Raw genomic sequence first — 17,872 nt, forward strand, 5'->3', positions numbered from 1 at the left:
ATTCCCTCCCATTTTCTCTCTTCTTTCTGCATTTCATGATCAACAGTTTACATGGCGATAAACTGCACTAATATTAAACCTACATGTGCCGTTCACTGGCAGCGGAGGGGGTGGAGGAGGAGGTGGTGGAGGAGCCGGCATCCCAGCTACGACTCCCAAGTGATTTGGAGTGACAGCTGCACCGTTTCCTCCCATCACAACACCCGGCAAGCCACCCACACCGGAGGATGGCGAGGGCAGGATGGAGATGTCTCCGTCTCCCTTGTTGTGGATCTTGATGGTGCCTTGTTTCTCCAGTTCGTGGATCTTTTTCTCCAGGTTACTCTGTCGCTGGATGGCCTCGTCCTTCTCCTTCAACATCTGCCGCAGCGAGTGTACCTGCGAGCTGGTGTCTTTGTAGACTTCCTGTGTGGGGGAGGGGGAGACAGGGGGTTGAGAATTGTTAATAAAGTAATGTATAATCTTTTTTTTTTTATATATATTTCTGCCATGAGAGTGGAAACCTTACAACCCCAAAACTACATTTCAACAGTTGGCAGAACACTTTGAGTGCTTAAATGGATACTTAAAGGATGAATGTGAACGTTCACAGTTGGAGTCTGACCCTAATCGATTCAAGGTCCTTGTTTCTTTGCATCAGCTGCTTCTCAAGCTCCACGATCTTGGACATGGCCTCATTCTCCGTATCCTGCAGCTTCTCTGACATCTACAAGTACAATAACCGAGAGGAAAAGGGCGACACAGTGACATGAACTCATTGCGAAACATCAAACTCAATATGTCAACAAAGAAATCTGAGAGCATGGATGTAATATATATATATATATATATATATATATATATATATATATATATATTTATGAAGACTTGAAAGTTATGAGCGTTACAAAAGTGTGTCCATATTTAGTGTTTCTTTCCAGTCTTTTTATGGTGGATGACAGTTTGGGGAAAGAATGAGATCATAGCAAATCCCACGCTGACATCCTGGACATTAATACATAGCCTTTTGCAAGGGAAAAATATACGAGTTTTGTGGATTTTCAGAGAGTAAAATCAAAAAGTCGAGGGCTCTCACATGAGACATATTCTCCTCCAGCTCCTCCACACGCTCCAGGGCGGCGTTTTTGGTCTCCGCATCCTCCAGAAGAGCTCCCACATCAAACACGTTATCCAAGTAGGCCTGGATCTGAACCTGCAGCTTATCGCTCTCTGTATGCTTTATTTTCTGGAAAACATGCACACAAAAAGAAATGCCGTGGTGATAAGAGCGAGGCGGTTAGGGAATGAGAGGGAGGACACATTTACTTTTTCAGTTCAATGCATGAGGCCGACATCTCAGACCCAAAGGCCAGCATTGATCTCACCTGTGCAGTGAGACGGGAGACAAGGATTTACAGAACTGACAGATTTTTTTTCTCTCAAGTACTGGAAAAGCCATTATCGACTGCGTTTCTATGGTTGCTGTCTCGGGGGTGCTATAATGACAACCTGTGCTCTGGATTGAGCCGAGTATTAAGAGCGGGAGTGTTCGGTCTGTCTGTGAATTTTTCCTGCAGCGTCATGTCTCAACTCACGTCTAAGTAGTCGTCCAGACACAGCTTGGTGAAGTCGAACTGTAGGTGAACTCTGAAGTTCATGTCCTCCACTGAGTGAACGACTATGTTGATGAACTGCATACAGGCCACCTGTGGAATAAACACAGAAGAGAAACAGTGAACGAGGATCCTCGATGTTCTAAAATCCTGTATATTATGCACTCTGTGTGCGCCTGCTGACAATACATGGTAAATAATTGTCAATAAACAAATTTACAACAGGTTTCAATTTCAGCCTGGTACTTCTATAAAATGGCTTTATGCTCATTATCACATTTAATTCCGTTTAATATGGCTTGCACTGAAACTGTGTGTATAAATCCTCATTACTGTGCTTGCTTGGCTGGCAGAGTGGCTTATCTGGTAGATTAAGAGGATGTGGAAAAAACTAATTAACAAAATCAGCCAATTCAACTCCATCGGCTGCCTTATGGGAGCCCGTGTAAACAGATCTGGGGGGGATCTCCTCTTAGTGTCTAATGTACACACTTCTTCTCACGCTGACACTGGCTTAATGAGAGTAAGAAGCTCAGTTGTCTCGGTGAGACACTGACTGCAGCTTTGACAAAGTCTGTTTGCTTTAGTGCTGCTGTCAGACGACGGCCCACCAAGCGACTGTGAGCGGACTCGTGACAGAGTTCCTATTGAAGTCCTATTCAAACACAGCAGCTGTTGGTTCTCACTCACACACACACACACACACACACACACACACACACACACACACACACACACACACACACACACGCAGCATTTGCTTCACATCAATTAAAGACACCTAGATGGACACACACACTGAATCAAATACTGTCTAAGTTGAAACTTCCTTCACAGTGCGTTTTGTTCTTATGTCGGGCCAATTAGCACTACTTGGCCTGGCAAGGGTTCCTTGATTAGTGGCACTCCAGTTTGATGTATTGCATCACATATTTGCAGTTTGTGCTGTGATGAGAGCAATTAGAGGGCTTGCACAAAGACTGATAGCCCTGTGAGTGTGTATTGTGAAACTGGAAGCAAAACTGAATACATTTTTAACAAACATATCAGGACGCATGTGCAAAATATCTATATTTCTAAGCAGCTGAAAAGTATGCTGGTTGCTCTCAAAGACTGGATCGGGACCCACTGATGGGTCGCAGGAGATGTGATTAGGGTCGCTAGATAATGTTTATATCTGCAGAACACCTTTAAGCCACATGAGGGAGCCTGAATGTTCATAGCGTTCTGATAATTGCAGCCCACTTATAACATTGAATCACATCTGAAAGGCTAGCGTACATTGTGTTTGTTTTACTGACGAGAGGAAAAGTCTGTTAACTCCATCGAAAATGTATTTATCTGGTGTCATTTACGAAATATTTAACATGAGCATACGTTTTCAATTACACATGCTTAAATGTATGTGTCTTCAAAATGGCTAGTTTACCGTTTCAGTATTAATTGCAGTGAGAATGGTCAAGAACGTTCATTTACATACAAATTAGCTCTACTATGTATTTATAGATAACGCCCGTTGTGAATTGGGTTGCTTCACTCAAACATCTGTGGGCTGCCTGGTGATGTAGGATTTCAATAGTCATTAGGACTGAGTGTGTGTGCGTGTGTATGTGCATGTGTATGTGCGTGTGTGTGTGAACATACCATAAAGTCGATGTTGTTGTCCTCGTTCTTGAAATACTCCATTAGCCTCTCAAACCGCTGCGTCTCCACACACACCTGCAAAACAAACAGCTTCTGACTTATTGTATTTTTTGGAGTCTAGATGAAGAGAGCAACCCACAGGGATTTATTTACGCGAGCGATCACAGATTTGCATAAATGACACCACCGACTCCTCGTTATTCCCACAAACCGGGTCCCGAAACAAAGAAAAACCTCCAAGTTCAGGGTTAACTTTTGTGCTGCCCGTACACAGTGACACTAGAGATGAATGCTCTTCATCGGGAATTTAGCCGTGACCGTTACCTCATGAACACTTTTAACATATTCATGAACTGCTGTGCATCTGTGTTCAATATCGCTTGTGGTGCAACTTTCACCACTTCTACTGTCGTTTTTGTCCCGCCTATCTGAACTAGAATTTGTGAGACTAGAAAAGAACAAAGCGAGATAAAAAGAGAGAGAGAGAGAGAGATGCTCGGCAGTTCAGACAGTTCATCTGGAGGGCAATGAGGGAGATGGAGCATGATGAAGAATTGAGAAGGAAGGGGGGAGAGGAAGAGGAGGGCTGTGTATCCAAAAACCTCCGAATAACGACTCTCAGCTTGCAGCCCTTTCATCAAACACGGGATATCAAAGTCACTGAGCAAACAAGATCTAATGACGCCTTTTAAATCAAGGGAAAACCAACTGAAAACTGCCTTTGCGCTGCAAAGAGATACAAAAATGTGAGTGAGTCCTCAAATGCTTCCAGCAGCCTACACTATCATGACACTACCCTCCATCTCATTAGAGAAGATACGTTCTCCCTAAGCCTTATTCTCCCACTAATGCCGATGCCACTGAGAGCAACACTCAATATTTCATTCAGGGGTGTAAATATTGCATTAACTGCAGTCGTCCCATTTTCGCGGGCCGTACAGCGTGCATCATGAACCTAATACGCTTTTCTCAAGCAGCCAGAATACCTCATCCAGACAGACAAGGGTCAGGCAAGGCTGACTGTTGCATCTTTCACTCTGCTTTTCTGAAATCTAGTCAGGACACTTGTAACCGTTTTCTCCGGAAGTCGAGTGGGTCCTACTGTTCTATTCAGCTAAAGTCTGTGTCTGTAATCTGTTGACAAAGAGCTCATCACTCGATGCTATCCTGAGGAATCTGCTGGTCTGACATCTGCCGGGGACGCATTCCACCAGGGCTGAGTCACTGTTTGAAATTGCACAGTTGAAATGTAATGACATCTCCTTAGACCCCACTTCCCCTCTCCGTGCAGCTCGTACCTCCTTAAAGTTGTCGAACGCAGAGAGAATAATTTCGTGGCCGCCTCTCACAAGACAAACTGCTGCCAGGAGCTCCAAGACCAGAGCTTTAGTTCTGTAAGACAGGGAGAAAATGAAGGCGGGAACGGTTAGCAAATGACAAGTGCCAGCGCTGCGGCAAACTTTAACTCTGAGCGAACAAAGCGGAAAACAGTGTTAAGATCCCGCCAATGCTGAAACCTCGGTGTAGTATGGATCTACGTGGTGTTCATTACAAATAATATATTTTTAAGTTTATGCATTTTTAGAAATATTAATTTACAACTTGAACAAACTTGAAAAAAGTTTTGTAACGTCAGGAGGAAAGAAATAAAAGAGCTCCACATTTTCATCTTATCCACCGGATTAAAAAGGCTGCATGAATACTTCAGGCCCAGTGTGTGTGTGTGTGTGTGTGTGTGTGTGTGTGTGTGTGTGTGTGTGTGTGTGTGTGTGTGTGTGTGTGTGTGGGCAGGATTTCTCTGCCTGGATGAGATGATATGTGACAGGTGATGCGGAGTGGTTTCACATCCACTTTTGAGGATATCCTTAAGCCTCTGGGCAAAAAGTGAAAACACACCAACACACCGACACACACACACACACACACACACACACACACACACACACACACACACACTATAAGTGAGTCCTTCTGGTTGCTGTCTCAGTGAGCAGCTGCCAGTGAAGTGGAGTGTGCCAGCGGTGCCCTGACCCGTCTGTCGGGATGAATGTGCCCCTCAGCTACAAAGACACTCACTCTGGATCAGACTGTGCAGGTGCACTGAGGCTAATGTGCACCTGCACATTAGCCTCAGTGCTGAAACTCTGAATGTTCCATTATGGGTTTCAGTCTTTGTTGGTAAAATATCTGGATTTGTTGAGCTCCAAATATAAAAATGTCTCCTGGGTCTTCAATGAGCAACTTGAAAACATGCAGGTATTCATTTAGATTAAGAGCAAACAAATGATCTATCTGGAAAAAAACGTTTAGTTTGAACTTACCTCGGGTTCTTATTGTTGAGACTTAGTGCAATTTCATTCACGGCATGTGGGTGAGACATGACCATGTTGAAGCCATACTGGGAGATGAAAAACAAACCAGAGAGAGAAGGACAGAGACAAATAAGCTAATTAACAGAGGAGAGGAGCCGCCGAATAAACAAGAGGTGCATTCCTCTGCATATCAAATGAAACACGGAGAACTAGCAGTGGAGCAAATTCAATTTGGCTTCAGTTAGATAAGTGTGCTTTAGTCCAGAGGGACATGCAGTCTGTGAGGACGGGGAGTGCAGGGGGCTGACCTGGTAGTTCATGATGGCACGCAGGCACATGATGCAGACGTGGACGTCGTCTTTCTTGCAGACCAGTCTGGAGTTTTTCAGAGTTCTCCGGCTCGGCAGTGTGTTGCAGCTAAAAGCAAATTACAGAAAAGACGAAACAATTCAGTGATAATAGGAAAGTGTTTTACTGAAACAAGTGTTTGAACACAAACAATAGTGATCGAGGCCCGGATTAATAATAAAACAGATGCCATTTGCGATTGAGCCTCCATCCCACACCACCTCCTTCACATAGGGAGGCTGTTAAACTGCCACAGCACCTTATATACCTTATAATCTACAACCTCGCCACGGGCCACCGCTTTGTTTTAATGTTATGTCCTTCACAAAAGATATCACTTACAGCTATTACAATAGAAGCCAGTCATTTGCATGCAGCACAGTGATTGTGCAGCTTTATGTGGACAATAACAAGGCCTTTTCTCCTGGTGCAGCTCTCGCAGTACCAAGAGAAATGCTGGAGCAGCAGTATTACTGAATAATATGCAGAGCAAGTCGGAGAAAAACGGTTTATTTTCAGACTTTCGTCACGAGGTTCAATTACCGGCCTGAGTTCTGAGCAGAAATGTGTCTTCAGGCTACTGATAGACACACCGATTCGCATCAGCTCCCATACTTAAAGGCGTGACTCCTCTGTGAGTCAAAACCTGGCGTTTGTGTGTGCGTGTGCATGTGTGTGTGTGTGTGTGTGTGTGTGTGTGTGTGTGTGTGTGTGTGTGTGTGTGTGTGTGTGTGTGTGTGTGTGTGTGTGTCTGTAACTGTGTGTGTGTCTGAAAAAGGCTACAGCTTTCATGGAAATGTCAGCAGTTTTAAGACAAAGACAGAACTATATTTTTAATTAGGCAGGCTCACATCGTAACAAGATGGAAAACAGTAAATCCTGCTTTTAAATTGTTGTGTATCTTTGTAACTATGGGCATTCTACGTGTGTTCAGCAGAATGTGGTACCGGCCGGGTGTAAAACAAGTTCGCTGACATAATTGTGGTCAATTCAGGTGACATGCTGCTACTGCTGCTCATAGCAGCATAAATCTTTAAACAGTTCATCCAGGTTTACTCAACAAGTTAATCAACATACAACTTAAGGCGTGGCGCCATAGGGAGGAAATGAGTAAAACTATTTCTTAATCTCAAACCAAGGTTATGAGAAGGGATTACATAATACAATCAAAATGTAATACAGTGACCTGCTTTGACTTGTCTGAAGTTACTCAACTTATATAACACAACACACCGAATCAAATATGACTCGGAGGAAACTGGAGGAAGAAAAGAGGTGAGTCGTCCTAGTTAAAGAACATGAAAACGAAAGAATCCATTTTCTCAAAGCGGCACGATCACAAACAACAGAGCAGGTTCTAAAAAAACACCACAGAACAACATCAAACACTACAACTATAACTACAGTACAACTATACGATACAGGTCTAACGCAGCTACACATTTCTAGCAAACTCCATACCGTCTAATTTGAGAGCACTTCGGACAGCTCAGCGTGCTTGGTGTCCTTCAAGATGGCAGTTTGAAGAAGACACATACAAATCGTATTTTGACACCAGGTTGTTTGCAGTTATTGAGTTTTACATTATTCTAATTTAAAGCTAATGTAAAGATAAACACAAAAAGGGGCAAATATTCTGTATAATGGACATTTAAGAATTTATAGAGCAAATGCTTTATAATTAGTGTGACATCTCTTGTCAACCAGGACAACAGATAATGTATCCAAAATACAGAAGATGTGTGGAGGCTACCTAAGCAGCGTAACAGCCTGCGCTGTTACAGGGCTCTTGTCGAAACTAGGCTAGTTTCTGCACAGACTGGCATTTAGGGAGCCACACAAGCAGCACACAGGCACATAGACAAGAACAATGACTGCAGAAAAAACATTTGCTCCAAGGAAAGGAGAATTCAGTCTCCAGCGCGGGAGGGGAGGCTGGCAGTACAAATAATTCACATCCCCGACACAGACAGCGGGACAAATAAACTGGGCAGCGCTAGCAGGGCGGTATAAAATACAATGAGGCAGGGGGATTGTGTGTGTGTGTGTGTGTGTGTGTGTGTGTGTGTGTGTGTGTGTGTGTGTGTGTGTGTGTGTGTGTGTGTGTGTGTGTGTGTGTGTGTGTGTCGTGGGAGGAGGGATGCAGGGTTTAAGCTCACTGTGAGCCAGCAAAGTGAGAGACCCAAGACCTGCCTGCTGTCGAAGACTGGCAGACAGAGGAGCAGACGACTATGGAGGAACACCAGGACAGAACAGAGGACACAGTCAGAAGACACTCTGACCTGTTTGACACACTCCACATACTGATGATACAAGGGTACATCTGGAGGAGGCAGATGTGTTAGCGAACGTCACTTATGGGCCAATATTGATATCACAGGCGTACCAATGAAATAACCGTCAATGAGTCACAGATGAAATGAATAAGGATGAAAGAAGCCCTGACTGTCTGATGATAGTTGGATATTACAAAATTGAAGAGGTGTTTTAACAGGCTTTATGAACAGGACACACCTTTTATATCTATGACTGTCTATGATGAGTGGCAAACATGGATTAGAAGAGAGAGAAAAAAGCATGCTAGTATGCTACGTTAACTTATTTTACATGTGTTATTTTAAGTACTTTTGAGACAATAGGCGATAGTAAACAACTGACTTGATTGTCATGCAAGTATAATATTCAAGAGACATGTGCCTCCCTAAATCAATAGTGCTCTTTGTGTAAAACAAAAAAAGAGTTCAAGCTAGAACAGATTAGAAGTCACAGAAGTCAGGGCAAGTGCTGTACCGAAACATCAATCGAACGACAGGGCGGATTAGAGAATTAATACACAACTGAATAGGATTTGTGCTTCAGAGCATACAAAGCGTGGGTTTATGAATCAAATCCGCTGTGCATAGGATTTGGTTTGGTGTTAATAAAAACAAAACAGATTTGGTCCAAAAATAAGATTGTTTCTTCTGCCGCATTGTCCGTCACACGAAAAACTGTCATGTGTCATAACCACGTGCAAAACCAGCCTGACTTCAATCCTAAAAATCCACACAGGGACAAGGTTTAGCCTCCTGCTGCAGAAATGTGTCTTAAGCCATTTAAAGTCTTACAGACCTCATGACTGCATAAAAGGGGCATCATATGAAAAGTGTGACTTCTCAAAATAGTCAAAATATAACCACATTTCCCCGGCTGAACACTAGGTAACTATGGGGGAAGAAAAGAACCCTGAAAGGCAAAGTTAGCTGTGAACGCTTACAAATCACACAAACACACGTGGGTAAAAGTGATTCTTCTTAACCATCAATATGTGTGTGTGTGTTATACCGTATTGTGGAATGTCGGCCAGCACGTGTGAGGCTGTTTCCAGTAATGGAAGACGGCAGGGTGCCTCCTCCATGCAGGTCTTCTATAGAGCGGCTCCAGGGCTTAGACTTATCCATAGGGGCCTCTGGGTTGTTCTCCACACAGTCTCCATCAAACCTGTAGCACCATGAAAACAAGACATAAAATAAGGAACTTGCCATTAAACCCTATAGTAGATTTCTGAAGCCAGTATGATTATTTGTGAACAATAAAAAAAACAATGCAAATATAATTATCTGAGGTTTTCAACACATAACATAGACAAACCATTGTTACCGTTACTTAACACGCTAAATCATGAGGAAAATAGTGTCCAAGTTAAATAATACCGAAGTGTGCTGGCAGAGGTGAAAATGTGTTCAACTCCAGTTCTACCGCTAACGTTCAGCTTTTCGGTTTGGACATAATAATAGGTACGCAAAATGTCTCATGTTATACGATACTTGGCAGAAACCTTGGAAAGAGCTGGAAGTTATGGCATACCTGTTATGATCTATTTCACTTTTTAGACTGGTCGTTTTCATGACTTTTAATTGCTGCCGAGGTGGCGCTGAGGGTAAACACACTTTTACGGCTAACCATTCATAATGTGGACAGACCATAATAACTTACGGGGAAGTGGGGAGGGTGAATACAATGTTTAACTGCGTGGCTCTTTGGCCCAGAACAAGGACCTTGTGACTGACTAATAATCACACCATCAACCTTTGAATAGAAGCCTATGGTTGGTTTAATACACAGTGCCAATGTGTCAGCAACGGGCCCCGAGTGACTGCAACAGCAGCAGCAGCAGCAGCAGCAGCGGTGGAGGAGATGCATCAGCGGCTGTGCAGAATAGCAGCATTATGCTGGTTGTCAGTTCTGCATATAGAGTATAGTGGTACAGAGAGAAAGAACTGGGAGTGACTTACGTGACGGCATACTGTGCAAAAGAAAGATACTCCACCAGCACGTCCAGACCTTTGTTCTCCTCATTTAAGAATTCTCTCACCCACCTGAAAAGAGAGACGGACAGAAGTTGATCAGCACACAAACTCTTATCAAAATCATTTAAACCGTTTCTAGAAAGAGCACACGTTCAAATACGCTCGATCAGCAGTTAGGACCACAACCAGCTTTTATAATATTGTGAGTTTCGGAGTTGAAAAACCCAAACTCCTCTGGGATAATCACAGCAAAAAAAAAAAAACTCATCTCTGAGTCTGAAAACAACAACTAAACATGTTTTGATAGACGAACTTGAAGAATTTCGATATTCTTTTGTCTGTTATCTGGAAAGACTTTCATAATGAATGGGTAGCACTGAACCTCAGCGTCTTTCCTTTCTTCAAGCCAATTTGTTTATAATACGTTTTTAATTAACTACGCCGGCACATTTTGACAAAAACGATCAACGTTTAACATGACGCTGTAATCGACATGCCTCAGAATCACAACAATGAAAAAAAACGTACAAAAATTGCGTTTGCTCCTAGATCTGGAAAAGCCCTTGCTGTTACAATGACACTAAGATATTTTTGAGATTCCTATTTTAGTGTATAATTCTATGCAGGCTTTGACCATACCTGACCTTGGTACACAGATGTTTTCAGATCATTCCCCCTCTCTCCCTTGATTTCTACCTCCCCTTGCCAAGAAGAATAGTAATGACCCGTTTGACAGACTTCAAAGCTCCCTGGCTCAAAGCAGCAAACACATCCATGCATGTGTTAGCAAGAGCACAGGCGTCCACACACAATTATTGAATCTGCCTTGTTTGTTTCCCTACCAAACAGTTTCTAACTGTGGTGAAGGACAAGCACCCAGAATGATCCAAAGCCCATTCTCACCTTCCTTACAGGCCCTGAAGTGGGCCAGCCATTCAGCACTCTGCATGCTTTAAGCCCCCCTATTCACAGGGAAAGCTCCCGCTACCGTTGGCATGTGCTGCTCTCCCTCCATATTTAGAAGCAATGTGAGCCGAGTCACAGTTTTTTTAAATCGCTTCCCATAAAAAGGTGCCTTTCACTGGTGATTAGAGAAATTTGCAGTGGCATAAACATAACGACACGCGGGCAGGCTTTTGAGTGGTACTGTGCTGATGAAGATGTAAGGTTAAACTGCTTTAACATTCCACTAGCTGCTTCTTTATTAGCTCCCCTGTGGTTTGACTGCATGGGAGCGAGTGAGACAAACGAGAGCATCCGGTAAAGAGGTGCCTGGTGGGGCCCGTCATGTTTAAAAAAAAAAAAAAAAAAGGGCCTGTCGGGCCACATGGTAATCATTACCGCAGGACACTAACTAACAATCCTCCCATTCACCACATGCTGATGACCACCGAGCAACATGTGAGGAGCAGGCAGGAGGGGAGCTGGGGTTATCTACCCATTGGACAATCTACCCATTATACACAGCCGACATGACAGATACATTTCTCTGTTTCACCTCTGAAAAGAAGCAGCAGCTATTCACTGTCTGAGTGGGTGACATCTTGCTCCCCCTCCCCACAGTACTATCTCAACCTCTCTCCCTGTCCCTCTGCCATTATGATAATGCTTTGTCTAATCTAGATTAAGTAGATTATTCATGTAATCTAGTTTACCAACATACGGTCTCTAAAAGGAATTAATCCATGTAAACAATGCCTCGACCGGTTTGCCAGATGGACATCGTCTCTGGCGGCTGTGGCCGCAGTTTGTTTCGGTTTGAAGAGCAGAATCTGATCGGTGTGTGTAAACAGTGTGTAGGAGTGTGAGAGACGGTGTTGTCAGGAACACGGGATGATTTGTGTGACAGTCGGTGAAGCAGACAAAGTGAGGTCCAGTAATACGTGTGTGGGAGGGAGAAGAAAGAAAAAAGAAGAAGAAGAGAGAAACAGAGGGATTAAGAGATGTTGTCTAGATTACATGAATGTGTATTAGAGGTCTGGTGATGGTTGTGTAAGCAGCGTATCTCTGTCTGCGGCTCGTCGTGGCTGACTCGTCCTGTCCTAGTCATGCTCTTTATGTCTCTTGTGACCGCCCACCTTCAACACCCGTCCCAGCTAGACCGCATCCTCATTCCTACCAAAGAATCCCAAGGCTCATTTATGCACAGTGTTGTGCTTAAACCATGGATACGCTAGCTGTTCACACAGAATGGAGGTGTCGGTGGGTAGAGAAGGTTGTCCTTTAATCACGCGGTTGGCGGTTTGATCCCCAGCTCTTCCTGTCCTCATATCTAAGTGTCCCTGAGAGAGACACTGTTACAGTATAAAACATGGGTTTTATGTATGTATGTGATGATTAAAATTGTTTCAGTTTAGAGTCAGAATATGAAAATATGTAGATAAAAGAGCATTGCACAAAATATTCAAACTCACAAATGGACAGAGTGGACTGCCATTCTTTATTTGACCATAAAATAATAGTATCTTTATTTGTTTGAAAGCTGCCTTGATTAATGAGGCGCCTTGATCCTACAGATCCCAGAATGCATTAGGCCTCAATAGTGTTGCTGACTAATCCGTCACAGTCTTTAACTATCAGGGTCTGTAATCACGGAGGCGGGCCCTGACATCTATAGCCACACAAAGCACTGAGACATTGTGCGACGCTCATTGAGATATTGATCTCTCCTCGACGATGACTGTTACAGCACTCAATCAATACCAACTGCAGCAGGCTGAGGCTTGTTATCCTGGAATTACACATGAATACCTCGGGGATTTTATCTGTTGTGAAATCATGATCTCTTCCGTAACATCTACAATAAGGCCTCTTTAGGTCGGCAGACTGAAACGATAAAGTCAAGATGGGCAGCAAGAAAAATGTGTTTTACTTCCACGGGCCGTTCACATGTCAACCGCCTCAAACAATTCATCGATTCATCTTTTCTCCATCGCCACATGGCTTTTCTGTGTAATATTAGGCCGGAGCACTGAGGAGAATGGGGGATGGTGGTGGTGGTGGTGGTGGTGGTGGTGGTTAGTGTCTGCGTCTGCGTCTCCGGGTGTCTGGAATGTCAGACTTTTCCCCCTGAATCTAATATAACAAGGTTCGGGACATTCAACACTTCACACAAGAGTGACTCACCCTATGTGATTGGTCCGCAACGAAATTTCCAGTTCTCTCAGGACTTGAGTGGACTCCTGAACTCTTCGTCTGAATTTCTATGGAAGGAAAGAAGGAAGGGAGGGAGGGAGGGGGGGGGGGGTTAATATTTCATCGTACCAGTAGAACTGTAAATCATCAAGTGGAAGCCCAGCGATGTTGTGGCTGGAGAAAACTTTTTCAGACAACACAGACACAACCACAGTGACATCCAAATGTGAAAGCAGGCCAGCAGCCGTGCACCGATTACAGAATAAAGAGTCGGGATTGGGTTTGTTCTCATACGATTTTTAAGTGGGCCGTTTACTTGCCAGTAACCGTTCAACGGGCTAACAGAGAAGGCGAGCTGACTCATTGGAAACTGTGAATATGGAGTAGTTCCTGTTATCTTGTTTGCTCACATTGGTTCTTTATATAGCAGTAATCCCTCCTGGTAGCACTGTGATAAAATCAAGTAACCTAATTGGTTACCTCTCAAGCCGTACCAGCAGCCACACACACACACACACACAAACACACATTCTCTGTCCTGTTACTGTGGCTACCGCTGTATGTATGAGCGACATGCATGAAGGTATGAACTGCCAGTAAATGAAACAGGAAGCAACAGAACATCAGCGGGCTCCTCTTTGATTTCAGCTTCTGATAGGAGGTGATCTGCGAGACCGAACGAACAAAAGGCCCTTCAGGCTGTTACACAACCGCAGCAACAAGACGAGCAGAGTGAACGATCAGCGGGGATCAAACAGGAGAGAGAAATCCCTGATGAGCGGGATTGAAACTGTTGTATCAGAGAGGAAGGTTCATAGAAAAATGTTCAGTCACATATTTTAAATAAGAAAATATAACAATAAAGAGAAGACTTATTTAAGATTAACATTTTTTTTAACTATTTCTGTAAAACATTATTGAGCCCCAGGCCAAACTGAATATAAAAATTTCAAATAATCATAGTCAATTTTTAAGCACAAATGCCAAATATTCCCTAATTAGAACTTCTCAAATGTGAAGATTTGCTGGCCTTCATTTTTTTACCGTTTTCTGACAACTGAGATCAGGCGATTAATCGATGAATCTGGAAAATAATTGTCTGGACTAGCTCTAATCAAAATGTCGACATCAAGATTAAAACAGGTTTTTTAATTTTTGTTCAGGGGTTTTCTGCACATTTTTCGAGCTACAGTCAAAAGAAGAGGATCCACCCAGAGTTGGAGGGCCTGGTCACTTTCCATGATGCGTTTATACGAGGGAGGAAACAGAGCTCAGCCCCGTGTTAGCCTATTATTAACATCCACAGAGATGTGAGCCGTTCCCATAGCTAGGGTCGCTCTCTCTAGTCTGTGGTGTCTTTGGGCTTGGGCGGTGTGTGTTTGGCACATGAGGAGATGAGGAACAGAGTGTTTTTATTAGGGTGGAGCCCTTTGTGCGTTTGTGTGGAAAGCAGAGCATATTTAGGGGTACTGCGCAGGCTCCCAGAGCCTCTCTTCCCCCCCCCCCACGCCCACGCCCTCTCCTCCTTCTTCTTCTTCTTCTTCTTCTCCCACCAAACGCCCTACACTCCACACTTAAGTACTACCAGCTGCAACACAGAGAGAGCAGGACGGAAGAGAGGAGCCGACAGTGGGGGAAGAGGGTGAGGACGGCATGAAGGGAAAGAAGAAGAAGAGGAGGAGACAGGGAAAGGGGAAAGTGAGAAAAGAGAGACAGTGTGGACAGGAGGGACTAAAAAAAAAGAAGAGGTTTTTGGGGAGTGTGAGCTCAGGGAGGGGTCATCCTGGAAACAAATCAATGGCTGATAGATTCTCAGGGACTAGTTGGACTGCAGCTCTTCCTCCTTGGCTGCCTATTGGCTGGGAGCTGCCCAGAGGAATGCACCGGAGCCTGCCTATGGAAAGCAGAGGCAATGACCTCCAGCTCTCTCACAGCGGCACAAAGTGGCAATTGTTTTGAGCTTGAAGAAAAGGGGGATGGAGCAGGAATGTAGAAAGAAGCCCATAACTCTCTTTTCCTCCGTGCTCTCTCTCGTGCTTCTTTTTTGTCTCTCTCTCGTTCTCTGTCCATCTCTTTCTCCCCCTCCAACCCCTCGCCATCATTTATCAGTCTTCCTCCTTCCCTCCCTCTCCTTTGCCCCTCTCACTTTACTCTCTCATGAAATTCCTGTTTCCTTGTCTGCTTCGAATCGTTGATCAATGCCAGGAATAGGCCGAGGCAGCAATTCCCGCCAGGATGATTTTTTTCAAAATACCAAGTATTTCTGAAAACGAGACGAAGGATAAACAAAAAGAGGTTTGGGCATGTCTCTCAAAAGTTGCCCCATCTAGAGTGGTTTAAGATAGACCCAACAACCAGTTAGTCATGCAGCCACAGATGAGTTAAATAAAGAAATGTGATTAAGATCAGCTCTTAGAGACAAACAAACATTGGTAAATGCTGTCTAGAGCTTTAAACGTGGTCACCATCTACTTCATATATCCAGTGCACCCACCCTAAATCTCTTACAGAGACAGGAACTCTGCAAAAGAGTCCCGTTCCACATACCGACGGCCACCGACCGTCTCCCATGGGGCAGTTGGACGTGCCTTGCTCAACAGGACTTCAGCAGTAGGTGTAGAAGCAGGGAAGAGCAATACTTATATTCACAGCCACCCTAGATATTCAAATCAGCTGTCAACACGCCTGCGTCATAACCTTGGGACTATCGCTGCCCCAGCACAAACTGTTTTCGCCGCGCTTTACACTTTACAGGGTTTTGTCTCAACCTGCGTCAGGCTGCTCTTACTTCCTGCTTTTATCAGCTCTGTGTGTATAATCTCTCAGGTGATATTCCACCCACAAGCCTGTCAGATCAACTCAAGTAGCCCTTCGTCGTCACTACTAGTCATGTTCCAAATTTGCAAACCGTATGTTATGTGGCACTATAAATGATATGTTCACACAGTTGAGCTGTCCATGTTTGGGCTGGTTTGGTCAAGTTTGCATTCGTACTCAAACTCTTATAGCAACACATGGTGTTCAGGTGTTATAGCTGACTCAATATGTGGATCCCTTTTCTTAATTAGAAGAGAAAAAGAAGAATTACTTCATAACGATCAGGGGAAATGCAATTTTTTTTACTATTGTAGTAAAGTAAATCTTTCCACATACCCCTGGCAAAACAACCCAACTGAGGTGACATCATGTTGGAATCACTGTCCAGCGCATCATTAAAGCAGCTGTGAACCACATCACACACAGGATATGCTGGCCGACACATTTTTGCAAGTCAACAACTCTGTGTTTGCATGTGTGCTGAGATAAGCAGTAGTCTGTGTGTCACTCTGTTCACGCTGCTCTAGCCGGCATATTGTGATGTAAAATCTTAACTCCAGTCAGTGCCAACGGAATTATTCAGCGATTTGTTGTCATTCTGGCACATTCTATTGGTTGATTTGTTGATCACAGAGATCGGTCTCCCAGCACTGCCCCCCCACAGCTCTCTCGGGCCAAAAAGACTTCACTTTGGCAGAGCCTGAAGGCTGGCTGATGCTTCATGGAGCCCCTCCTCTTACTCTCTGCTGCGCCCTTCCAAGCAGCCAGGGAAACCGATGACATAAGAACATATTTATCATGTAGCTAAGATGCTTCGGATATCTCCTGGCTGCAAGGCAATGTCAATGTCAATGCAGAAATGAGCAAACTAGAACCCTCTCTCTGCCGGCCTCTCTATCAACACGATCATTCTCTCCTCTGTCTTCAAGTAACTCTCATTGTGTGTTTATCACATCGCTCTTCCTCACAGTGAGTTCAGAGCATGTAGCCACAGACATGTCAGCCACAGAACAGCCCCACAAGGGATCGGTAAGGATTTCAGTTTCCCATTTAATGACACATCAACTGGGCAGAGGTTTCTCAAAGCTGGGCGTTCCAGATAAACAACTGTCTTTATTCTCACTAAGTCACCCCGTTGACTGTCGAGTTCCCAAGCTGTCTGCCCCAGAAGCCCATGTGTGCAATCTTTTCTCAGCTGTAAGGATATCCTGGACAAGTGATAGTAGAGTTTCCGAGGGGAAGGAAAAGCTGCGGCAGTGGAACAGGATGGCGTGTTAGCGAGGGCACTCACCTTTCTTGTGACTGCGGGGTCTAGATAACTCCTCAGCTTTTGGAGGTACGCGTGAGGCGGGTTTTTCACTTGGAATCGCTCCTGTGAAAAGAAAAGAGGAAAACAAGACGAGAGAAAGACGACAATGACAGAGAGTTAAACATTTGCAAACCTTTGCAGTAACAAGGACAGAAGTTTACGCTTACTGTAAAATCATGAATTTAGCTTTCATTTCAGGCAGTTATGCAGCTTTATTCATGTTTTGTTCATTCAATGTGGCCACACATAAGGTAATAACAGAAATCCCACCATTACAAGTCATACATATCACCAGTATAAACTGTTGTAAAGTCATCAGATTGAAACTGAACCGGCTTTGAGTAAACGACAGTCATCATGAGTCATCCTTCAGCCTTAGATTATGTTCTACTTTAGGAGGCGGAAAGGATATAACAACAATGATCC

The 17,872-nt window shown here is 44.0% G+C and overlaps 1 protein-coding gene across 3 annotated transcripts in view; it reads right to left on the bottom strand.

Moving 5' to 3' along the window:
• Window positions 1-17,872, bottom strand: part of fmnl2a (formin-like 2a) — a 47,056-nt gene that overhangs the window by 9,992 nt on the left and 19,192 nt on the right. For all 3 annotated transcript variants that reach the window (XM_079169882.1, XM_079169883.1, XM_079169881.1), the window contains exons 3-14: window positions 17,429-17,509; window positions 13,312-13,388; window positions 10,171-10,254; window positions 9,221-9,376; window positions 5,857-5,965; window positions 5,558-5,634; window positions 4,535-4,628; window positions 3,237-3,311; window positions 1,575-1,685; window positions 1,076-1,225; window positions 605-706; window positions 84-405 (exon numbers count right to left, since the gene is read on the bottom strand). In XM_079169882.1, the coding sequence (XP_079026008.1) occupies window positions 84-405; window positions 605-706; window positions 1,076-1,225; window positions 1,575-1,685; window positions 3,237-3,311; window positions 4,535-4,628; window positions 5,558-5,634; window positions 5,857-5,965; window positions 9,221-9,376; window positions 10,171-10,254; window positions 13,312-13,388; window positions 17,429-17,509 (1,438 nt within the window). The remainder of the gene's footprint in view (window positions 1-83; window positions 406-604; window positions 707-1,075; window positions 1,226-1,574; window positions 1,686-3,236; window positions 3,312-4,534; window positions 4,629-5,557; window positions 5,635-5,856; window positions 5,966-9,220; window positions 9,377-10,170; window positions 10,255-13,311; window positions 13,389-17,428; window positions 17,510-17,872) is intronic.

This window comes from Pholis gunnellus (genome assembly GCF_910591455.1).
Source record: "Pholis gunnellus genome assembly, chromosome: 12".
Classification (NCBI taxonomy): Eukaryota; Metazoa; Chordata; class Actinopteri; order Perciformes; family Pholidae; genus Pholis; species Pholis gunnellus.